Source organism: Heloderma suspectum, chromosome 1 (genome assembly GCF_057233095.1).
Source record: "Heloderma suspectum isolate Gila_16-S chromosome 1, 16-S_ref, whole genome shotgun sequence".
Classification (NCBI taxonomy): Eukaryota; Metazoa; Chordata; class Lepidosauria; order Squamata; family Helodermatidae; genus Heloderma; species Heloderma suspectum.
The window spans coordinates 340397234-340423104 of NC_139458.1; the positions used below are offsets into that span (position 1 = coordinate 340397234).

The window sequence follows — 25871 nt, forward strand, 5'->3', positions numbered from 1 at the left end:
CGCATAACATAGCATGTTATGTTCTCCTCAGAGATGATCCACTTGGTGCCTACCTTAATACATTTTGGGCACCAAGCAAAAACCTTAGTTCAACCATTTAAAGGATTTGGAATGTGGACAAGCATGCCATAGAAAAGCAAAATGGTTGAGAACACATACGCTATGAACCAGGAACTTCTTGAACAGCCTCAGGCAACTCTGCCTAGGTCTTTGTGTTGTGACAGGTACCTAGTATTTATATAGCACTCTATGTCTGATGATGGAGGAGGTCCTTGGTCTCAAGATACTTAGGGTGATACAATGGAGGAATAACAGATCTCAGAGCCCCTTGTACCATCTTCTTATTTTGCATAGGGAAAGGTACTGTCTAGGGCCAAAAGCAGTATGGGATATTTGCATCTGGCATTCTACCTTGATATCATCTCCAAATGAAAGAAAAACATACCCTGCCACCTTGCTTCACTTCTTTTCTGATTGCTGAATGCTTGGCAAGGCTTTCCCTGTCTTTTGCTCATCTGACACAAAGATGAGAAAGAGACCCTTGCCAGGTCAGACTGCCTCAGAAGACAGAGCAATGGAAGGGAATAACAGGCTCATTGGCAAAGGCTTTCCATGGTACCAGTTGCACTACATGTCCAGCCTGGATGCAGCAGCTACTGAACCTTGGTGCTTGGGGGAGACCATCCCTATGAAGAGAAGCCATGCCAAAGAAAGTAAGTGATGCTGCTCCCTGTGACTTCTAACTCTGAACTAGGGTGGCCATGTGTCCTTTTTTTTTTTTTTTTTTTTACAGAAGTCAGTCTTCTATTTGAAGGGCTTCCAGAGGACTGTCCTCTAGTCTGAAGGTGTCCTCTATTTGAAGGGTTGTCCAGCTCAAGTACAGTTTCAAGATAAAGAACCATCAGAGAGAGAGAGCTGGGCCTTGAAGATGCCCATCAACAGCACCTGGACAGCAGACTGAGCAAAGCACACAGGTCACCACTTGCTGTCTTTCATTCTATAGTGACATGTACTGTATTTCTATTTTAACAACAACAACAACGGTCTAGCTTTGCAGCTATATATTTATAAATTAGCATGTACAAATTTAATGCAGGTGTCCTCTTTTTTTGTTCACGAATTTCCTCTTTTTTGATGATTCAAAGTGGTCACCCTACTCTTGTGCATGCACCCTGAGGTCATATACAAGAAAATCAGTGTGACTAAATAACAGAGGTATTGATTTATAATGTGATGCTGGGTAGAAAAGCACATTGTTCCTGCTGTAAAGGATAGAAAGGAATACAAAGTTGGTTTCTGAAGCTCCATTATTTTTCACCTAAATTGGAGGCAGCAATCCTAAGAATATGAGAAGGGCCCTACTGGATCAGACCAAAGACCTACCAGATGCCAATGGGAAGCCCACACCAACAGGACATAAGGACAATAGCCCTCTCCTACTGTTGTTCCCCTACAACTTGTATCCAGAGGCATACTTCTTCTGATCCAGGAGGTAGCATATAGCCATCATGACTAATATCCTGGATAAGTGGTTGCTAAAGGTAAAGGTAAAGGTGCCCCCAACCAGTCGTGTCCGACTCTAGGGTGTGGTGCTCATCCCCGTTTCTAAGCCGAAGAGCCAGCACTGTCCGAAGACGCTTCCGTGGTCATGTGGCCGGCATGACTGAACACCGAGGTGCACGGAACGCTGTCACCTTTCCCGCCAAGGCGGTACCTATTTATCTACTTGCAATTTCTTGCTTTCGAACTGCTAGGTTGGCAGAAGCTGGAACTGAAGACGGGAGCTCACTCCGTCACGCAGCACTCGGGTCTCGAACTGCTGTCCTGCCGACCTTCCAGTCTGCAGTTCAGCGTCTTAATCACTAAGCCACTAAATGTGGACAATCTTTTCTCCATCTCTGGCCTTAGAAGGGGGGATTTTTGTTGGAGCCAGGGTTGCACCTTGTGTGTTTCCATCCCCAGTGTAGCTGTCCGAGGAGTGAGTGCTCCTTCCGCCTGGATTCGGAATGCTCAGACAAGGGATGGTGCCAAGGCAAAAACCCAGCTAGCCAGCTGGCTATTAGCAAAGCACAGCAAATAGAGAAATCCCAATGATGGCGGGTGGGGGGGCAGGGGGGGATTAAGACAATGCTTTGGCATCTTACTAGAATTCTGGAGAGTGTAAAGTGCACAACTCAGCAGCACATTAACTATTTATTATGATATATTTACGTATGGCTTTTATATTAAATTGCTAATTATGTATTGAAGGTTATTGGGGGGAAAGCAAAGGGTCCATCTCTGTTACTGACAAGTGAAGAAAAATGAGCTGCTGGAGAAAAGTAATAAAGTTGACCAAATAATTATTTTTGTTTCTCGGGACTAAGAAAAGTAAAGGGAAAATATGCAGCCCACCATATGGCATAATCTGAAGAAATATGTAAAACACTGATAGCTTTCTCAGTATGAAGAGTAAAATTAGCATACTTCTTAATTTGCAAAGAATACCTGGGAGATTCAATGGGAGAGAAGTTTCCTGCTAATGCAAACTCAGTCTATGCGTGTATGTAAAATAGAGAGTGTAACAGACAACGTTTTCACAGAGACATGGGAGCCCAGAATAAGAGTCAATGTAGGCAAAGCTACCACGTTCTTTAATCCAGTAATAAAATGGTATTATTATATTTCATTTGGCAATTAAAACAATCATGCTGGGCCTCAGAAACTGCTCAGTACACAATTTAATTCTCAAACTACCTTTTTTAAATGAAGCAGTGGGCAGTATCCAACAGGGTAGTTGCACAAACAGCCCCTCCTGCCAATTCCATTGCACAAGTGGGAACCACCACTTGCACAATGGAGATTTAACACTTCCTATAGGAAGCCCCCAGATAGCGGAAAGGCTCGTTTCTGGAATACCAGTTCCACGGACCTGCCCTGTTCCAGAAATGAGTGTTTCCACTCATTTCTGCTTGCTAATTCTCTGTTGCTCAACTGGTGGGTCTTGCCTGCAGAATGGAATTGGCAGAGGCCAAACAGAGCGAGTTGGGTCACAGCACCCTGTTGGATACTGCCCAGTGTAATAATTGAGACGAATTCAATGACAGAGGAAGGTAAAGTAAACCATAAGCTATAGGGTAATGATTTGGCAGGAAAAATAGATTACATGCTCAAAAGTATTTTTTTTATTGTTTCCTTTCAGCATCTCTTCTGTAGTTATATCTTGTACACATCTCCACAGATAGCACATGCTTTCAGTGTTTACTTTGTTCAAGAGCTCTGTTCAAAATCTTCATACAAGTTGAAACAGTGAAGAGCCATTGCCTTCATGGAAGACATTAACAGTGCATTACATGTTTACTCAGATATAAGGCCAACTGTTTTCAATGGGGCTTACTTCCTGGTAAGTGTCCGGAGGATTGCAGCCTAAATCACTCATCTTTCAAATAAAGCTAACTAGCTTTTTAAATGTATCAAAACATGGATATTTTTCCTTATATTCCTTAACCAATAACTGGGGTTCTTCCATGGGTGGATGAAACTGGTTTGATTTTTTTTCTATTACTGCAAAACAACACATTATTTTACCATAGCTTAATAGCACATACATAGGGACCTGGGGAAGAGACAATTTTTAGGGGGGGGGAGATGACATGGGGTAAACCTCCACTTCTTCCAGTGCTTTGATCCCAGTCCAACTCCCCCCTCCCCCATTGGCTAGTTTTTATTAAAACTTAAAGCGACGGGCAATCTGGACGTGGACATCATATCTGTCATTATTATCTAGTTTGGGCTTAAACATTTCAATTTTTGGAATTGACCATCACAGTCTTATAGAACTATTCCCAACAAGGGGGAACCCAGTTGGGACATATTTTGACAGATCACCTGGATGAGCCCTTAATGAGGTTGAACATGCTCAACATTACTGGGAACACAAGAGACTCATAAAGAGAATAAAAAACAAAAAATAGAACAATTGGAAATCCTAGTATGTGTTACTGAGATTTTATCCTTAGGACATGACTATTTATTCTAAGTTTTGTATAAGGAAGGCGTTCTAGTGAGAAGAGTTTAAACTCTACCTTTAAAAGGACTATTGCCATCACGCTAAAGGAAGGACAAAGAGCAATAAGCTGATAACACTTTTTAAAAAATACACTACTGATCTCTAAATACATATATTCTATAAACAGGGCATAAGAGCTGTTTTGTTTTTTACATAATTACACTAAGTGATTTAAATCTAATGATGCTTATCCTTAAAAAAAAAAAAGCCAAGGGCAGAATTAAGCACATCAGATGTGTTGTTGCCATTATTGAAAGCAATCAGATATTCTCAGGGGCCAAAGCCTTTTCTGGCAGCAACCTCTCTGCGGATTTATCATTAACATCTACATTCTAATACTCCTAAATAATTCAGCACAGCTTTCAGCCTTATGCCCTTGCCTGACTAACCAGAAACCAGTTTCGCTATTTACATTATATCAAGCGAAAATACAAAATGTGGCCGATTTTTCTTCCTCCTCCTCCTCATGGAGATGCAAGCACTTTGTTCTCTCCCTTTACACATGGATGATCCCTTTCTCCCCATCCCCAGACCAAAAGAAGTATTTATCAGATCTCTAAATTTAGAAAATTATTTATCCACTCTGAGTTAGGGCCATGTGGTCTCAGATGCTCATGCAAATTCCCCTTTAATAATCCTAATGCAGGCAACCCTCCAATCAGAATGCTATCCCATCCTGATACCTGATGCCAGCTTTTCTGGTAATGTAGGCCACTGAAGCAAATCCAGAGAGATTCAGTTGGAAGACGGAGTAGCATCTGAGATTCATTTGGTCACTGCGCTGTTACTTTTCCCTTCTTTGCTACCACTCGACAAGAAAGAATTTCAACATGTTTTTTAGCTGAAACAATCCTAGCTGGGCCAAGCATAAGAAGAAGGGGCAGTGTTGAAAGGAAACCAAAAAACAAGGACCCAAATGAAAGCATGAGGTGGCTCTTAGGCAGCAGCTGGAAGAAATTTGGACATGCGGACAGGGGAAACTATGACTGGTTAACTAGTGAGCCAGGTGTGCCATTGCTGGAAACACAACTACAGGTCTGTACCACAACTCCTGTTGGTGCCCTGTTTAATAGAATTTCACTCTTTCAAACTGTCTTGTTTTAGGAGAGGATGTTAGATTGAGTGACAGTTTTCACGGAATTGTGATTGTGGAACGTCATAGCAGATAGGTTGACTTTTAGAAAAAGCAATGCATTGTCTTCCTTTGATTATTCTGTTCCCTGTTATTGGTCTTCTGTTTTGTAACTAGAGAGGAAAATACATTTGTATTCAACAATGCTAAAAGTTTAGCACAAAATTGACACTGATTACAACATCAGATAATTTTTCTTTCATCTGTCATTTTCTTTTAAAATAATTTTCATGCTGTCTCTCTCTCTCTCTCTCCCTCCCCTCATCAGGTTTCTGCAAAGCCTTCCACAGATGTTACAGCAAGTGATATCCAGCAATGAACTTTTGTTCTCTAAGCTGTACAAATTCACAGGGTGTTAGGAAGTGGCAAGGGGAGGGAATAGGAAAGTCTGTCAGAAATGGAAAAAACTGACCTGTATATAATGGGTGGGAGAGAAAGAGAAAGAGAAAGAGAAAGAGAAAGAGAAAGAGAGAGACTTTAATGGTCACCTTTGCTAATGGTGTAAATTAATATTCCTTGGCAATATTTAATACAGAAAATAGATAAACACAGTCGCTAACCAAGGGCCTAACTGTACTGAATAAAAAATTAAATTATGTGTTTTAGTGCAGTATATGTGTATTAATTCCAGAGTGGCAGTGCAATCCTAGGCATATCTCCTCAGAAGTCAGTTCTATTGGGCTCAATAGAATATATTCCCAGGTAAGTGTGTGCAGTATTACAGCCCAAATTAAGCAGAATAAAGCTATCTGCAACAAGACCAGAACAGATTTTAGATGACAATAAACTGATTTCTGTGTTGGTATCACTTCAGTAGAAATGCCCTTAAGGGTGCAACTGCAAATATGTTCAATTTTCTAGGCTCACTCACATATGCACCCTTTTTTATCACTTGATTGTTCTCAATATTTGATTGCCCTCATTCGTATGTCTGAACTATCATTACTGAAAAGTATAACATTAGAGTTGATGCTGAGTGATATGGAGGTTCTGTCTGGAGAACCTCTGTGATGGCTTATTTATGTATGCACATCATTACTTGATACTAAAATCAACAAGTTATATATTTGCATATGTGGACTGGACCTCTGTTAAAATGTCACATCAAACCCTGTACTATATATACACAAATCCTTCCCACTCTTGATTGAGTTTACAGTTTATGCATAATTCCTGCCATTAATTGAGTTATTAATTCCAAGTAACCTAAATCCTATTTACAGTAGTCACCCAACTAGATTTTCCCTGGAAAACCCGCTTACCTCATAAGAACACTCACATATTCAGGAAAGACCAAAGAATCCCAAGCAGCCTTGGGGATAAACACATCATGCAATGCTGTAGCTGCAAATTCTTAATTAGCACCAAAAGTGCACCTTACCCATTTATTAGCTTAGGAGTTCCACTTAGAGAGAAAATAGAATTGCATGTGACTCAACAGGTTTTTAGTTTGTCACCTCTTAGTATTAAAAAGTACATAGAATTAGTATGCTGTGCCTACTAATTATGGAATCAGGAAATCCAGCTCTTTCTAAAAAAAAAAAAAAAAGCAGAGGTATACATCTTATGTGATGTCTTTTCTCCATTCTTTTGCAACCAAAATGCATAACAAGAGGATTAGGACTGCCAGATGAAAATAAGAAACACTAAAAATGGCAATGTTTGTTCCATGGAAGAACACCCAGGTTAAAAATCAGGCAATAGTGTTTTAAGAGAACTTATCTGAGAGAGAGATTGCTTCCCTCGGCATTTCTTTTGTCCAGCTGTCATGTCTGATTTTGCAGGTTTGCTGCAAATTTAGCAAAATCTGTTTACTAGAGGGCTCCAGTGGAAATAGTGTATATACCACACAACTTTCCAATAGAAAGATTACCAGTGATCTTTCTTTCTAACTGCTTTCAGCTATCTGGAAGGAAAAAAAAACTGTCTCCAGCCTCAGTTGCATCTACCAAAAGCAACATTTTAAACAATTAGCAAGCTGACCACAGTAGAGGTTTCTTTATGTACAAAGCATAGGATATTCAAACACATCCGATTACTCATATTGAAAATCTATGCAACAAATGCTTTCACTGCTCCTGCATTTGGAAATATTGATTCATTTCTCCTTTCCCTGATGGGACATAAAAACTAGAAGATAGAAAGCACACTTAAGAGTCATTTGGAATGCATCCTATTTATGATTATACCATTAGGCTGTAAATGGTACTAAACTGGAACGAAAGACAAAACTTACAGCTTTCCCTTATTTTTTCCGTATTACAAAGCATTTATTATAATGGAAACAGTATTTGCCTGACTGGACTCAAAATTCATAGTGGGATTTATTTGTTTTGGGGTGGGGTGTTTTTTTGTTGTTGCAATATTTAATATCCACACTAACCAATCTGCAATAAATAATACTGAATATGCACCAACTGAGGATGCAAGGAAAGGAACTGTCTGTAGCATACTTTTAACTTAGGCTGTTTTAATCCCCATTGACCCAGCCCCCGCTTTCTTTGTCACATTTTCACATTTAAACCAGTAGCTAACTCCCTTTTTGTCACCATGTTACTACACCTGTTCCGCTCTTGCTACACAACAAACTTTATGGACAAACCTTAACTTAAAATTGTATACCGCATCTACTTAGTAAACAGAAGGTTTTCTCTCAAGGTGCAGTTCTTGCATACTTGATACAATAATGTTATATAGCACCAAAAGAAGTAACACAAAATGCACCCTCCCATTAGGTGAGGCCAGAAAAGTCGAGCCAGCTGGGCACCTCCTTCATTTATTTATTTATTTAGAACATTTGTATCCTGCCCTATATCATTAAGCTATCAGGGCAGCATCCTAGTCGGGGTGGCATGTGAAGGCTGAGTGCCTTCCCTTCACATGCCATGCGCCGTCCTAATTGGGACAGCAAACAGTGTACAAAGCAGGTGGTTGGCCAGAGCTGATCAGAGATACCAAGGGGATTCCCCTTTGACCACTTGCCCTCCCACTGAAGGGGGGAATGGTACATAGAAGAATCCCCTTGTTATTTCTGATCACAGATTGGAGATAACAAGGGAATTCTTCTCCCACTTCCTCCCAAAGCCCCCGATAGCCTCTAGGCCAGGGGGCAGGGCTTGGGAACAGACGAGGGAGAGACCTGGAGAGGGAGCTCAACCCTCCACGAGCTGGATGGCAAACGTCCATGGATTAGGCCCATGGGCCACAGGTTCCCCACTGCTGTGCAGGGAAAATATGGCATGAAATGATGTTGGAATGCTTGGTGCCAGGTTAAGACTCCCAGGCATTTGATGGCATCTAATGAGGTTTTTCATGGCTCTTTTTTATCAGGTTCTGATATTTTATTCTGTTTTTAGCTGTTTTAAACTGTTTTTTAAATGTTTGAATGTTAAAGATGTTTCTGTGTATTTAGAATTACAATTTTTGTGAATTGCCCAGAGAGCTTTGGCTATAGGGTGGTATAGAAATAAAACAAATGGGTGAGTGAAATGAATAAATATATGCCATCATACGTAATTAATCCTCATGTGTATTTTGCCATGTGTACACAACAGGAAGCTGTGATTAGTTTCCTATCACGTATTTGTGATGAAATAGACATGTTTGTATTCATCATATGGGACTGTGTGTGTGTGTTTTACCATATGCTGCATAGGATATCTGCTACAAAGGAAAACCAGGCACTGCAATCACTCAGTGACTGAAGTTTTAACAAACATGTATTTGAGTGGAATGTGCACTTATCCAAAAGAACAACACAATGAGCATAATCTACCAGCCTTTCCCAACATGGTGCCCTCCAGATGTGTTTGGCTACACACAGCAATGCTGGCTGGGGATGATAGAAATTGTAGCCCAACACATCTGGAGGGCACCATGTTGGGATAGGTTGATCTAGAACGCTAACACGTAGAGTTCCTGTGTCTATCAATGGGCAGTAAACCATTGGAAACAACTTGGAAAGTGTACTTAGGAACTGTCCTCCCAGACTCACATGGTGATTTCCATCATTGTGGAGCCACAGTCCTTGGCACCAGTGGGGGATTTCTTTCCCTGCAAATACCAGCTTCAGAAGAGGGATTTTCATGAGGACCGAAGGACAGGGGGAAAGAGTCAAATTTCCCCTGATAATTATCAGCCCCCTCCTGCTTTCGCTGTTTTAAAAACCTGCATGTTAAATAGAAAGGTGCATTTAATGTTAATTGTATTTTGTCACATAGAAATCTTCCTAAAGGCAAGGAACTCTTATGTCTTTAAAATGAAGAGCACCATTCCTTCTTTTCTCTGACCTTGAGAAACATGGAACACAGATGTTGACTCTTTGAGGATCCCCCAAATCACATGTTAAATTCTCAAAGATGTTCTTATTTGATGACAGGGCTGTAGCCTCAGTTTGCCCAGGCTAGGAATTTTTGAAAAGCATTTTAAGTTTGCGGCATAACAACTTCTATGTAAATAATGTAACAGATTGCTCTTGCAATAGGAAAAATAATAATTTTTTTAAAGTGGAGGTTGATACCTCAAAAGTTGTAGTGCTCCAAACACCACTCTCATGACCTGCCCAGCTCTGCCCATACAAAATTCCCCTGCTCAGTGTGTATCTTTCCAAATCACAATCACTTTTATTATGTTTAAATGATCCTGGAGAAAACCCCTCTTTAGCTTACTACAGTAGAGTGCTTAAAGTGAGGGTAAGGGTGAGAGTAAAGGGTAACAAAGGATGGGGAGTTTTCAAGATCATTTCACTTTGTTTTCCTTGACCTCATTTAAGCACTCTGCCAAATTCACAGTTAAGTAAGAGCACAATCATAAGGGATTACCGCTCAATACACACAGCATATCTACACCAGGATAAAATCCTGCAACTTTCCGGGAGCTTTCTGCTTCCCTTTTCTTTGCAGGATTACCATGGGTTCCTTTAGACAGTGAGCACGTAGTGTGGAATCGAACACTTCCTTTCTCGGCAATGCTCTATATGTACAATGAAACAGTGCCATCTAGTGGCTGAATTATAGCGCTACGCCAGCATTAGACACTGGTGTAATCTCACTTTTTTAAAAAATTCCAGTTTATCTCCGATCTTTTTGAAAGTAGGATAAATGGGGAGAAATGCAGGAGATGTCCTGGAGGTTGACAATATCATGTAAAAGACCCACAAACTTCCATGAGTGGCCAATCACGAGCATGCAATAAATCGCGCGTGTAGAGAAGCCATGGAGGGCACCGAGATCGGAGCTTTTTATTGTTTTAACTGTTCTGTTGTTGTACATCGCCCAGAGTGGCTGGGTGACCAGCCAGATGGGCGATTAATAAATTTAATTAATTAATAAATAAAAATATCCTATGCCTTGCTGGCAGGAGCCAGACAGGCTGGGAGGAGGATGGAGCTGAAAATGCCTCCCATTCCTCTTGTTTCTACATTTTCAGCTACGCAAACCTCTTGAATCAACTAGCTGACCTACCTTGTTTTGGGCTGGATGGATGACAGTGAGGTTTTAGGATCCTGGGGGTGCTTCCTGGCCTCTCCTCTTTCCTGCGTGCCATCCTGCCTCCTTCTTCCTCCCTCTGAGCTCTTCCAGTGTTGCTATGGAAAGCCATTGCAGTGCTTTCCATGGTGGCTGTGGGGGGGTGGAGGTGGAGGGACAATCCAATCTCGGCTTCCCCCTTCCAAGGCAATAGCAATGCGTATGGCCTTGAGAGGGCAGATCTGTCATATGCTATGATCCCAAGGACCATAGGATTGCTCTGCAAGTTGCTAAAAATTGGATTTTTTTAAGCTTACTTAGGGGTTACAATAATACCAGCCTTTATTATCAGCATCTTCAACCTTACATGTCCTTTTAAAAATCTCCCTTTTAGCCCTATGAAGTTGACTATAGCAAGATACTTAAGTGGGATAAGGGCTATATAAGGAATTTCCTCTCTCCAGCACTGCCACCACCTAGGGGGAAACTACTCCTTCACTGGCCAATCTCACCTAGGAGGTTTCTTATTTATAGGAAATGCTTATATTTCTGGGCCTAAGGAACTCTCTGTCACTATAACTCAGAGTTCCACAAGCTGACCCTTTTCTGCTACCACCAACTCTGTTAGAATACTTTAAAGCCTCCTTGTAGCTAGTATAAAAGGTTTAGGCACGAGACAGACACCAACACTAGTGACAAGATGAACTATTAAACAAGTAATTTATTAAAGGCATATTTTTTTACATAGGGGATTACTAATATTTACTTTCAGGTTTTCAAAAGACAGTGACAATTCTTAAGGACTCAAGAGATAATGTTGCTGTTGGAAGCCTCTAATGACTTCTTTTGTTGTTCAGTCGTTAAGTCGTGTCTGACTCTTCATGACCCCATGGACCATAGCACGCCAGGGCTTCCTGTCCTCCACTCTCTCCCGGAGTGTGCTCAAGTTCATATTCATTGCATCCGTGATGCTATCTAGCCATCTCATCCTCTGCCATCCCTTTCTCCTTTTGCCTTCAGTCTTTCCCAGCATCAGGGTCTTTTCCAGAGAGTTTTCTCTTTGCATTAGGTGGCCAAAATATTTGAGCTTCAGCTTCAGTATCTGTCCTTCCAATGAGCACTCAAGGTTGATTTCCTTTAGGATGGACTGATTTGACCTCCTTGCAGTCCAGGGGACTCGTAAGCGTCTTCTCCAGCTCCACAGTTCAAAAGCATCAATTCTTCAGCACTCAGCCTTCCTTATAGTCCAGCTCTCACAGCCATACGTTACTATTGGGAAAACCATAGCTTTGATTATACGGACCTTTGTCGGCAAGGTGATGTCTCTGCTTCTTACTATGCTGTCTAGGTTTGCCATAGCTTTCCTCCCAAGGAGCAAGCGTCTTTTAATTTCATGGCTACAGTCACCGTCTGCGGTGATCTCGGAGCCCAAGCAAGTAAAATCTGTCACTGCTTCCATTTCTTCTCCTTCTATATGCCAGGAAGTGATGGGGCCAGATGCCATGATCATAGTTTTTTTAATGTTGAGTTTCAAACCAGCTTTTGCACTCTCCTCTTTCACCCTCAACAAGAGGCTCTTTAGATCCTCTTCACTTTCTGCCATTAGGGTGGTATCATCTGCGTATCTTAGGTTGTTGATAATTCTCCCGGCAATCTTAATTCCGACCTGTGATCCATCCAACCTGGCATTTCTCATGATGTACTCTGCATATAAGTTAAATAAGCAGGGCAACAATATGCAGCCTTGCTGTAGTCCTTTCCCAATTTTGAACCAATCGGTTGTTCCATGTCCAGTTCTTACTGTTGCTTCTTGACCCTTGTACAGGTTTCTCAGGAGACAGGTAAGGTGGTCTGGTACTCCTATCTCTTTCAGAATTTGCCACAGTTTGTTGTGACCCACACAATCAAATGCTTTAGTGTAGTCAATGAAGCAGAAAGAGACGTTTTTCTGGATTTCTCTTGCTTTCTCCGTGATCCAGCGAATGTTGGCGATTTGATCTCTAGTTCCTCTGCCTCTTCGGAACCCAGCTTGTACTTCAGGTAGTTCTCGGTTCGCATACTGCTGAAGCCTAGCTTGTAGGATTTTGAGCATAACTTTGCTGGCATGTGAAATAAGCGCAATTGTACAGTAGCTTGAACACTCTTTGGCGTTGCCCTTCTTTGGAACTGGAATGTAAACTGACCTTTTCCAGTCTTGTGGCCACTGTTGAGTGTTCCAAATTTGTTGGCATATTGAGTGCAGCACTTTAACAGCATCATCTTTTACGATTTTAAATAGCTCAGCTGGAATACTGTCATCTCCGCTAGCTTTGTTGTTACTAATGCTTCCTAAGGCCCACTTGACTTCACTCTCGAGGATGTCCGGGCCAAGTTCAGTGACTGCGCTATCATGGCTATCAGGGACATTCAGATCTTTCCTGTATAGTTCTTCTGTGTATTCTTTCCACCTCTTCTTAATCTCATCTGCTTCTGTTAGGTCCTTGCCTTCTTTGTCCTTGATCATGCCTGTCTTTGCACAAAACATTCCTTTGAGATCTCCGATTTTCTTGAAGAGATCTCTAGTCTTTCCCATTCTATTGTTTTCCTCCATTTCTTTGCATTGTCCATTTAAGAAGGCCTTCTTGTCTCTCCTTGCTATACTTTGGAAATCTGCATTCAGTTGGGTATATCTTCCCCTTTCTCCCTTGCTTTTCGCTTCCCTACTTTCCTCAGCTACTTGTAAAGCCTCATCAGACAGCCACTTGGCTTTCTTGCATTTCTTTTTCTTTGGGATGGATTGAGTTGCTGCCTCCTGAACAATGTTACAGACCTCCATCCATAGTTCCTCAGGTACTCTGTCTATCAAGTCTACTCCCTTAAATCTATTCCTCACCTCCACTGTATATTCATAAGGGAGATGATTTAGGTCATACCTGAATGGTTTAGTGGTTTTCCCTCTGTTCTTCAATTTAAGCCGAAATTTTGCAATAAGAAGCTCTTGATCTGAGCCACAGTCAGCTCCAGGTCTTGTTTTTACTGACTGTATAGAGCTTCTCCATCTTTGGCTGCAAAGCACATAATCAATCTGATTTCGATATTGACCATCTGGTGATGTCCATGTGGAGAGTCGCCTCTTGTGCTGTTGGAAAAGAGTGTTTGCTATGATCAGCGTGTTCTCTTGGCAAAACTCTATTAGCCTTTGTCCTGCTTCATTTTGTACACCAAGGCCATGCTTGCCTGTTATCCCAGTTATTTCTTGACTTCCTACTTTAGCATTCCAATCCCCTATGATGAAAAGGACATCTTTTTTTGGTGTTAGTTCTAGAAGGTGTTGTGGGTCTTCATAGAACCGATCAACCTCAGCTTCTTCGGCCTCAGTGGTTGGGGCATAGACTTGAATTACTGTGATGTTGAATGGTTTGCCTTGGATTCGTACTGAGATCATTCTATCGTTTTTGAGATTGTACCCCAGTACTGCTTTTCCCACCCTTTTATTGACTATGAGTGCTACTCCATTTGTTCTAAGGGATTCTTGCCCACAGTAGTAGATAGAATGGTCACCTGAATTAAATTCGCCCATGCTTGTCCATTTTAGTTCGCTGATTACCAAGATGTCGATGTTCAATCTTGCCATCTCATGTTTGACCACCTCCAGCTTACCTTGATTCATTGATCTTACATTCCAGGTTCCTAAACAATATTGTTCTTTACAGCATTGGATTTTCTTTTCACCACCAGACACATCCACAGCTGAGTGTCCTTTCAGCTTTGGCCCAGCCGCTTCACTCTTTCTGGTGCTACTTGGAAATTCCCTCTGCTCTTCCCCAGTAGTATATCTGAGGGGAGATATGATAGCACTCTTCAAGTACTTGAAAGGTTGTCACCGAGAAGAAGGCCAGGATCTCTTCTTGATCATCCCAGAGTGCAGGACACAGAATAATGGGCTCAAGTTACAGGAAGCCAGATTCCGGCTGAACATCAGGAAAAACTTCCTGACTGTAAGAGCAATACGACAATGGAACCAATGACCTGGGGAGGTGGTGGGCTCTCCCACACTGGAGGCCTTCAAGACGAGGCTGGACAGCCATTGTCAGGGATGCTCTGACTTGGATTCCTGCACTGAGCAGGGGGTTGGACTCGATGGCCTTGTAGGCCCCTTCCAACCCTACTATTCTATGATTCTATTCTATGATTCTATAGACACCTTCCAAGGGGCTCATCTTCTGGCGTCATATCTTTTAGCCTTGTGATACGTTCCATGGGGTTTTCTTGGCAAGAATACTGGAGTGGGTTGCTATTTCCTTCTCCAATGGACCATATTTTGTCAGAACTCTCCGCCATGACCTGTCCGTCTTGGGTGGCCCTGCACGACATAGCTTAGGGCTTCACTGAGTTACACAAGCCCCTTTGCCACAACAAGGCAATGATCCATGAAGGGGAACAACTTCTTTTACCTTGGGCCAAATTCTCTAAACCTCTACCCTAGACAAATACCCTCAGAACCAGGTCCAGCTCTTGGGTACAGTCTTCCTCGGACACCAAAACTCCTCCTGTTGTCCTCCTGGCTGCATGGACAGTTTATCTGGGTTTTTACTGCCTGCTTTTTTAAACTTCTCTGGCAAGATCTTAGGGGAGCCACCTGCTCCGAACTCCTCATCTTCTCCAGCCACATAAAATTATCCCACAGAGAAGGAATAGCTTAATATCCAGGACTTAGCTATTCACTTTCTCCTTAGCTTTCTCTTAGTCCTTCTATAATACCACACACCAATCAGTAGGCCTTATCCCTCCCTAATTACCCCAGACTGACTGTCAACTGCCCTGCTTTAATTGTCTTTTCCCAACTTCTCTTTTCCACCTAGATGGAATCCCCAGCCAATCAGAATCGAATTTACCTAATCTGGGCCCCATCTAACAATATTCAAAGCGATTGTCTCTCTCTTCCCCTTCAGAACATCGCTAAGCAACTACTACGCAGCCTTTGACAGTAACAAAACAGGGCCTCAGGCCTACTGAGATACACTGTAGCCTCAGAGAGGCCACACAAAGTAAACACTACAGAACAACAAGCTATATACAAGCATTTCTTCAGAGTCTAACTTACACCAATCTTGAAAAAATCTACTGTTTAAATTAAGGGCTGACCCTGCCATGCAGCAGTCTAAAACAACCGGCTTGTGGGATAGATGATGGGAAGAATTGTTGTCTGGATGATGTAGCAAAACTTTTTAATCTGTTTTGACAGTGCCATTTGGGTTCTACTTCAGACAGAAAAATGCCTTGCACCAGCACCGATACCAAGGGCCAAAAAAGCAGCCAATGGGGTGGGTTGGCAGTAGAGTTGGGTTGAGGCTGTGGTTTGGGGGAAGGTTTAACCCTTCTCCCACCCCAGCACAGTTTCCCTGACTTAAATAATCCCTCCAAAGCAACTTCTGGCTGCACAGGGAAGAAAAGATGGGTAAACATATTGGCTTGGATCCTGACCTTGCCTTCTGTGAACAGAAGGGCTCCTTCTGTCTGTAGAAGGCTTTTGATCCAGTGAAGCATTTCCACTGGCAGAATGGAGGAGGAAATGTTCACCAATTCTCCCCTCCTCCTAGAGCCCCCCCAAATCTGGGACAGTATGGAAGGTGGGGCTGGGCGCTGCATGGGGAGAGGGGAATTGGCAAAAATTCCTTTCGCCCACTTCCCACTGGTTGGACCATCCTGAATGGAGCTCTACTTATGGAGTGCTCCCACTGGCAGAAACTCCTAATCCAAAGCATTATACCTGGCTTGGATCCAGACACCGAGGTGGGTGGAAAGTGACATTCCTCCCCCCTCCTTCTCCTAGCAGTCTGCTGATCCCCCCCAAAAGCCTCTTTTGAGGGTCAGGGGACATTCTTGAATGGGGTGGGGTATGAGACATCTCCCTACAAGCTCCCTACCTTGTAAAGAAGACTAGCTCTAGCTCTATTTGGTGGAGCTCATTTCAGAACTCCAACAGTACTAGGGCATGATTTGAGAACTACTCAGTAGCACACTCAAAAAGCAGTAGACTGCTATTGTAGGTGGAGCAGCAGATATGTGTGAGTTCTGGTGATAAAGAGGAGCATAGGTAGAGCATTCCCAAATGTCTGATACATTCTATTTCCTCGATTGCTATTACAGAGCCAGCATAAAATAAGCTCAACCAAAGAAGATATAGAACCATTCTTATGCATCATCCTGCCGGCTACCATGATGCTCTTCCTGGCATTCCTGTTGCTCTTCCTCTACAGACACTGCCAACGTCGCAACCCTCAGGCTCAGATCTTCAGCATTGACCTCCCAGAGTCCCTTCCAGAGCATGAGGTGACTGACTTCCTCTCAGTGCTGCCCTGGAGCAGTGAGCAGAGCTTTCACTACTCTACTCTTCCCCCTGAAACTGCCTTTCTCACTGTGTGCTTGCCTCCATCATATGAGGAGGCCACCATGAAAGCCTCCATGGAAGAAGAACACATCCAGCTCTTTCAGGATCCAGTGCCTCCTTATGAAGAGACCAAACAACAGTAGACACATGGAAATACCTTTTGTCAAAGTTCTCATCATGTTATGGGTTTAAAAACAAGCAAAGTTCCAAACAAGGGAATAGCTACAAGCACAAACAATCTTCAGCTGATTAATATGTTTAATTATGTCATTTTTCAATGGCACAGAAAACAAAATCACTTCACCAGATTGTTGTGTAGGATGGAGAAAAATATAAAATCAATGCTGTACCTCAGAGTGTTCTGCAGTGAGTGACATAGAGTTGTTTTAGACGGCTACATCTGAGTGATTTGGACTGCAGCAGCTGTGAGGAAAAGAAGTATGCTGGAAATATTACACACGTACACCAATCACTGAAAGGGCTTTAACAGTTTGTTTGTTTTTGTAATGCACGAACCTATTGGACATTTTGTGAATTTAACAAATAACCAATGAAGAATCTTTACAAACACAAAGTACAGACTGCGTAATGACAAATTAACATGAATCTAAAAAGTGAGGCCTGAAATGCCTATATATCAATCAATACTATCATGGTGTTTGGCAATAGGCTTCCACCATGGTTCAGACTTTCCATTGTTCCAAAGGTCTGAACAGAAGTAAAAGGGATTCAAAAAGGCCCAGCCATTCTATGGAAGACACAATGGCACAAGAAGATGTTCATGCACCAGTGAGGTGGAGTCTACAGAGTATATAAAATTTCACCTTGTTTTCTACTTTTAAATAAAGAAAACACAAAGTCTGTAACCACTCATTTGAGCATAAGATGGAGTAAATCTAGCTAAATTAAAAGCAAAATATTTTAAAAAGTTAGTGTTGGTTTGCTTTTTTTCCCAGATAATAGTACTATATGACTTTGTCCTTATGGTATTAAGAAAATATTGTTACGCTCCTGCATCCCAGTCCTGAGAGGGGAGAACTTGCAGGGGCTTCAGTGCTTACTCAGAGCATTTCTACACATGGCTTTTATTGCACCTTCTTGATTGGCTACTCACATAAGTTTGTGGGTCCTTTACATGATGTCGTCAACCTCCAGAGCATCTCCTGCACTTTTTGAGCTTAATCCCACTTTTAAAAAGATCAGAGAGAAGACAAAATAAAATTTAACCCGAATTTTTGGCAGCCACTAGATGGTGCTGTTTCAATGAACACTATAGAGCATTGCCGAGAAGGGAAGTTTTCAATTCCCAATCACATGCTCACTGCCTAATGAGCCCATCCTGATCCTGTGAAGAAAACAGAAGCAAAAACCATGGTAAGGCTGTGGGATTTTTCCTTAATGTAGCCCTCAGACTTCAGTTTCCGGGAAGAAGAGCACTGGAAACTTGTGGTGTTTCTTTTATAAAAGTTTATTTACACTGTGCTTGGGATGAAGGCTCACAACAATACGTTTCCAATCAATCCCTGCTTCTGCTCAGCTGCCAGGGATCTTCTTCTACCAGACAAAAGCTGCTGTCCCCCTTTTTCTTAGATTTGCCCTTCCCCTACTTCCTCCTACCCCCTCAGGCCTTGTAGAACAAAGGTTACCAGTTCAAGAGTTATAGGGTTCAGTTCAGCAGCACTGAATTGTAAGGTACTCCTGGAGGTAATTCAGACTGACCCCAAGCACATAACACTACATAATTCCTTAGGTTCCTGCACTAAGGAAACTGTCTCTACATATGTAGTGTTATGTGCTTGGGGTCAGTCTGAATTACCTCCAGGAGTACCTTACAATTCAGTGCTGCTGAACTGAACCCTATAACTCTTGAACTGGTAACCTTTGTTCTACAAGGCCTGAGGGGGTAGGAGGAAGTAGGGGAAGGGCAAATCTAAGAAAAAGGGGGACAGCAGCTTTTGTCTGGTAGAAGAAGATGAGTTAATAATGCTGATAATCTCACCATACCATATAGTTTATTTTTGGGGAGGTATATCAAGGATGTACCTGATGGTTTAATTCCCCATCAGTAGGCGGGAAAGGTAAGGAGAAAAAATTTGGGGTTGGATGTGAGGCTTGATCACAACTTCCACTGCCACCCATACCCACTTCCTCTTTTACAAACATTTACAATATAAATTCAATACATTTTAGTATCACTTCCACTCCCTTTGTTATATTTCCCTATCCACTGCCACACCACATTTCATCTTAAACCTTTGTGTCATGAGAATTTTATCGTGGTATGTGTCTGGTACAAATTAATGAAGATGTGTGCATGTCAGCAGGCTGGGTAGGGGGAGACCAGTTTACACGGCCAAGTTCATCAAGGGCACCTAACACGATGGTTTAATTGTACAGTCAACTTGCGCTCCAAAGTTTTAATGCAGGATTCATCAGTGAAGGCAAGCTTAGTGATTACTTGTTAACTATTACCCCATGTGGTCATATTAATTGACCCAAACAGAAGTAATTCCAGGCTGAGCTAAAAATTTCTTTACCACTGATGAACTATGTGCATGTTCCATTCATATCTATCTGTTGCAATTGCAAACTTTCATTCCAGAAAGACAGAACATTTCATAATGGGCAAAACAATGCTGACTCTACACTAAAAAATTAGTTATGCTACTTCAGTTTATCAGTGATACAGTATCAGCATCATACATTTGCATCAGCAAATGCTATCTCACATAGTTGTTAGCTCATTTATTCTTGGCTGCAATGGTTATGGAGCAAATAGCAGGTCAATAGGTCAATCGTATTTCAATTCAAGCCATCTGACACAGACTTATCTAGCGGGATTTGGCAGTGCACTGAAGTAACAAATATTGAGGAAAACTAATATTTTCAGACTGCCACTAATCTCTAACTGAGATGAAAGTTTACTTTCTAGCTCTTCTTTTATTTAATTGTTTACTGAACTAAGACATATTATGAGAGCCTAGCATTCTACAAATGTGAAAAAAATTAAAATGTACATAGATATGAACTAGTGAGAGTGTGAGAGATCCACTGCACATATGAAGCATCATGGCTTTCAGTGGCTACCCCAATCATTTCAATGGAGGAAGCATATTTACATGAGGCAAGGAATATATATGCACATCTGCTGATTCAGCTGAAATTAATAGGGATAGTTTTAACATACAAAGCCCCATGGGTACTGAAGAAATTAAAATTTCACATTCTTAAAACCTTGGTTTTACTCAGGGCTAGTTCACAAAGTTCTCCTAGTGGGTAGACTCGACATGCAATGCAGCACAGTAGTAATTCTTGGGTTCACGTGCATATGTGCATCCACTCCATTATGTGTGTAATGCCACTTACAATTGGTGAATATGCCTTATCCACATTAGCATCATATGGATAGCTGTACATGCGTATCAATGATACATTTATCAAGTAACATGCGACATCCTACACATGGTGGATTGGGACTTGGCGCACAGGTGAGCTTGAGGACTGTTCACATTCCCCATTGCATCTATCACATTCTTCCATTCTTGGTCTTCCAATTCCAAAACGGACACCACAGAGCTACTGTACCAAAGTCATTCATACAAGGTCACACAAAACTACCCATTATGTAAATGATGAATACTGTTTTCTTTCTGTCTTAGTCTTCCTGCCCTTCCCTATTTTATTCAGTTGAACAGCAGACATAGTAGCAGCAAATCTTACCTTAAAGGGGAACTATTGATCCCTCCCCCTTCATAGCTCACTGCCTTGTTGTGGTGAAGGGGCTTGCATAACTCAGTGAAGCCATAAGCTATGTCGTGCAGGGCCACCCAAGACGGACAGGTCATGGCAGAGAGTTCTGACAAAATGTGGTCCACTGGAGAAGGAAATGGCAACCCACTCCAGTATTCTTGCCAAGAAAACCCCATGGAACGTATCACAAGGCTAAAAGAGATGATGCCGGAAGATGAGCCCCTCAGGTCGGAAGGTGTCCAATACACTACTGGGGAAGAGCAGACGGAATTTCCAAGTAGAGCCAGAAAGAGTGAAGCGGCTGGGCCAAAGCTGAAAGGACACTCAGCTGTGGATGTGTTTGGTGGTGAAGAGAAAGTCCGATGCTGTAAAGAACAATATTGTTTAGGAACCTGGAATGTAAGATCAATGAATCAAGGTAAGCTGGAGGTGGTCAAACATATGAACATCAACATCTTGGGAATTAGCAAACTAAAATGGACAAGCATGGGCGAATTTAATTCAGGTGACCATTCTATCTACTACTGTGGGCAAGAATCCCTTAGAAGGAATTGAGTAGCACGCATAGTCAATAAAAGGGTGGGAAAAGCAGTACTGGGGTACAATCTCAAAAATGATAGAATGATCTCAGTACGAAGCCAAGGCAAACCATTCAACATCACAGTAATTCAAGTCTATGCCCCTACCACTGAGGCCGAAGAAGCTGAGGTTGATCGGTTCTATGAAGACCTACAACACCTTCTAGAACTAACAACAAAAAAAAGATGTCCTCTTCATCATACGGGATTGGAATGCTAAAGTAGGAAGTCAAGAAATCACCGGAATAACAGGCAAGCATGGCCTTGGTGTACAAAATGAAGCAGGACAAAGGCTAATAGAGTTTTGCCAAGAGAACACGCTGATCATAGCAAACACTCTTTTCCAACAGCACAAGAGGCGACTCTACACATGGACATCACCAGATGGTCAATATCGAAATCAGATTGATTATGTACTTTGCAGCCAAAGATGGAGAAGCTCTATACAGTCAGTAAAAACAAGACCTGGAGCTGACTGTGGCTCAGATCATGAGCTTCTTATTGCAAAATGTTGGCTTAAATTGAAGAACAGAGGGAAAACCACTAAACCATTCAGGTATGACCTAAATCATCTCCCTTATGAATATACAGTGGAGGTGAGGAATAGTTTTCAGGGATTAGACCTGATAGACAGAGTGCCTGAGGAACTATGGACAGAGGTCTGTAACATTGTTCAGGAGGCAGCAACTCAATCCATCCCAAAGAAAAAGAAATGCAAGAAAGCCAAGTGGCTGTCTGATGAGGCTTTACAAGTAGCTGAGGAAAGAAGGGAAGCGAAAAGCAAGGGAGAAAGGGGAAGATATACCCAACTGAATGCAGATTTCCAAAGTATAGCAAGTAGAGACAAGAAGGACTTCTTAAATGGACAATGCAAAGAAATCGAGGAAAACAATAGAATGGGAAAGACTAGAGATCTTTTCAAGAAAATCAGAGATCTCAAGGGAACGTTTTGTGCAAAGACGGGCATGATAAAGGACAAAGAAGGCAGGGACCTAACAGAAGCAGATGAGATTAAGAAGAGGTGGAAAGAATACACAGAAGAACTATACAGGAAAGATCTGAATGTCCCTGATAGCCATGATAGCGCAGTCACTGAACTTGGCCCGGACATCCTCGAGAGTGAAGTCAAGTGGACCTTAGGAAGCATTACTAACAACAAAGCTAGTGGAGATGACAGTATTCCAGCTGAGCTATTTAAAATCGTAAAAGATGATGCTGTTAAAGTGCTGCACTCAATATGCCAACAAATTTGGAACACTCAACAGCGGCCACAAGACTGGAAAAGGTCAGTTTACATTCCAGTTCCAAAGAAAGGCAACGCCAAAGAGTGTTCAAGCAACTGTACAGTTGTGCTTATTTCACATGCCAGCAAAGTTGTGCTCAAAATCCTACAAGCTAGGCTTCAGCAGTATGCGAACCGAGAACTACCTGAAGTACAAGCTGGGTTCCGAAGAGGCAGAGGAACTATAGATCAAATCGCCAACATTCGCTGGATCATGGAGAAAGCAAGAGAATTCCAGAAAAACGTCTCTTTCTGCTTCATTGACTACGCTAAAGCCTTTGACTGTGTGGATCACAACAAACTCTGGCAAATTCTGAAAGAGATAGGAGTACCAGACCACCTTACCTGTCTCCTGAGAAACCTGTACAAGGGTCAAGAAGCAACAGTAAGAACCAGACATGGAACAACCGATTGGTTTAAAATTGGAAAAGGAGTATGACAAGGCTGTATATTGTCTCCCTGCTTATTTAACTTATATGCAGAGTACATCATGACAAACGCTGGGTTGGATGAATCACAGATCGGAATTCAGATTGCCGGGAGAATTATCAACAACCTCAGAAAAGCAGTCGATACCACCTTAATGGCAGAAAGTGAAGAGGATCTAAAGAGCCTCTTGTTGAGGGTGAAAGTGGAGAGTGCAAAAGCTGGTTTGAAACTCAACATTAAAAAAACTAAGATCATGGCATCTGGCCCCATCACTTCCTGGCATATAGAAGGAGAAGAAATGGAAGCAGTGACAGATTTTACTTTCTTGGGCTCCACTGCACTGCTGAGATCACCGCAGACAGTGACTGTAGCCATGAAATTAAAAGACGCTTGCTCCTTGGGAGGAAAGCTATGGCCAACCTAGACAGCATAGTCAGAAGCAGAGACATCACCTTGCCAACAAAGGTCCGTCTAATCAAAGCTATGGTTTTCCCAATAGTAACGTATGGCTGTGAAAGCTGGACTATAAGGAAGGCTGAGAGCCGAAGAATTGATGCTTTCAAACTATGGTGCTGGAGAAGACTCTTACGAGTCCCCTGGACTGCAAGGAGGTCAAATCAGTCCATGCTAAAGGAAACCAACCCTGAGTGCTCATTGGAAGGACAGATACTGAAGCTGAAGCTCAAATATTTTGGCCACCTAATGCGAAGAGAAAACTCTCTGGAAAAGACCCTGATGCTGGGAAAGATTGAAGGCAAAAGAAGAAGGGGACGGCAGAGGATGAGATGGCTAGATAGCATCACCGATGCAATGAATATGAACTTGAGCACACTCTGGGAGAGAGCGGAGGACAGGAAGCCCTGGCGTGTATGGTCCATGGGGTCACGAAGAGTCGGACATTACTTAACGACTAAACAACAGTTGATCCCTCATCAGTTTTATATATATATATATATATATATATATATATATATATATGCCACGATGGCTTAGTGGTTAAGACGCTGAACTGCAGACTGGAAGGTCGGCAGGTCAGCAGTTCGAGACCCGAGTGCTGCGTGACGGAGTGAGCTCCCGTCTTCAGTCCCAGCTTCTGACAAACTAGCAGTTCGAAAGCAAGAAATTGCAAGTAGATAAATAGGTACCACCTCGGCAGGAAAGGTAACAGCGTTCCGTGCACCTCAGTGTTCAGTCATGCCGGCCACATGACCACGGAAGCGTCTTCGGACAGCACTGGCTTTTCGGCTTAGAAACGGGGATGAGCACCGCACCCTAGAGTCGGACACGACTGGTTGGGGACACCTTTCACCTTTTCATATATATATATATATATATATATATCCATATCCCTTTCAAAATTTGGGAGGATGGAGTTATAGAAATAGATGGGTTTTATTTTTATATGGGTTTATTCTATAGCTGTGTACAATGGCCTCTTAAAATTCTCCACTCGATTTGTGGTCAGAGAAACTGCGGGACCATTTCACCAAATTTCTCCAGGGGGAGAAGAAATTCTTCAACACTTTCTTGGAGGTGGGGCTCACCATTAGCAGTGGTTGTAGCACAGCTCCTTTTTTCCCTAAGGGTTTTTGTTTTGCAGTGCTACTGCAAGTGGCAAGAGCAGCAATTGTGTTGGCAACCTGGCTACCATTTTGCATCTTCTACAATACGCCATACCCAGCATCATTCTGGGGCATTGTGTGTGTGTGTATACTTGCGCGCACGTGTAAGAAGGAGGGGGGGGGAAGGCAGCCCTTCCCCCAATGGTGGAGAAAATTCTGCAACATGGCATTCTATTTCAAGCAAGGTAAGAAAAAGAAATATCTGAGAGCGTTTCTCAGAAGAATTTCTTCTTATTTTGGCTCCACTCTAATTGTTATTCTTCAGTGTTCAGCATCTTTCCCAGGATGTCCCAAACGTTAATTTCTGGTGGGTATTTCTGGATACATTTCATCTCGAACGAAGATGCTTATAATACCGCTCCTTTCTTGCAAGCCCTGAAGTAGGTGTGAGGGGGTGGGGGCAGTATTGCATCCAGCTCCAGGGAAGGGGTATGCCAAAGTCTGTCCTCCAGTTTTCTGAACGTTTCCTTTTCCCATGAAAGAGGCTTCCATTTTTCTGTCTCATTCTCGGGGTACTTAGGTTGTTGGCTTATTTTAAACTTCTTTTCATGGTGTTTTTGAGGTTACCTTATCATTCCAAGGTGGTTGAGGATGCTGTGTGATTATTTTCTTTCTCTTGCACATCTCTCCATCACTCTGCGGCCACCCTGGGTGCCCGTGCATCTTGATCTGAAGAAGCCCTATGGGAGGAATTACCTCTTGATGGCCCTGTTCACATGTAACGCTAATCCACCATGGTTAGCATTGTTGAGCGAACCACAGTGGCTTAGCATTTCATGTGAGGAGAGAAAATTCCAACAATAATGGTTAGTAAACCACCCCCGGTAACCACCCCCCTGCAGCAGGGTTAAGTGCCCCCAAGGTGGCTTACCATTAGATGTGGCGGGCTTCCCAGTGGTTAAAACGGTCCCTGGGTGGCTTCTAGGCCATGACCATAGAGACAGCAGCCTAGACCATCCTGCACTTCAGGTGACACTCTAGGCATTGTGGCCAGGATCTATGGTCACCATCACATAGCGATGGATGGAGCAGCTGGTGCACGCATTTTCCTGGTGCGAAGGCCGCTGGGATAACTGGCAGCAGGAGGCCAGGGAACTCCACAGGGATGGGTAAGTAAACCGCAGCATGCTGTGTGGTTCCTGGTCATGTAATGGGTATGTTGTGGTTTTCCTAACCCTCCCCCATCATTGTTCCC

The 25871-nt window shown here is 42.5% G+C and overlaps 2 protein-coding genes across 2 annotated transcripts in view; both read left to right on the forward strand.

Moving 5' to 3' along the window:
* The first annotated feature begins 4972 nt into the window (after positions 1-4972).
* SMIM28 (small integral membrane protein 28) lies at positions 4973-17158 on the forward strand. The gene is made up of 2 exons (XM_084831775.1): positions 4973-5083; positions 16775-17158. Exons 1-2 carry the CDS (start codon positions 4973-4975, stop codon positions 17156-17158), a joined length of 495 nt encoding a protein of 164 aa, XP_084687901.1.
* An 8492-nt stretch (positions 17159-25650) lies between these two features.
* The window catches only part of HEBP2 (heme binding protein 2), a 31409-nt gene continuing 31188 nt past the window's right edge, over positions 25651-25871 (forward strand). The window contains exon 1 of the mRNA XM_084827669.1: positions 25651-25785. The gene's annotated coding sequence lies outside the window, so the exon portion shown is untranslated. The remainder of the gene's footprint in view (positions 25786-25871) is intronic.

Coding starts and splice junctions, on each gene's coding strand:
- SMIM28 (XM_084831775.1), top strand. CDS start 4,973: ATGAGGTGGCTCTTAGGCAGCAGCTGGAAGAAATTTGGACATGCGGAC. Junction 5,084..16,774: donor TGCTGGAAACACAACTACAG/GTCTGTACCACA, acceptor TTGCTATTACAG/AGCCAGCATAAAATAAGCTC.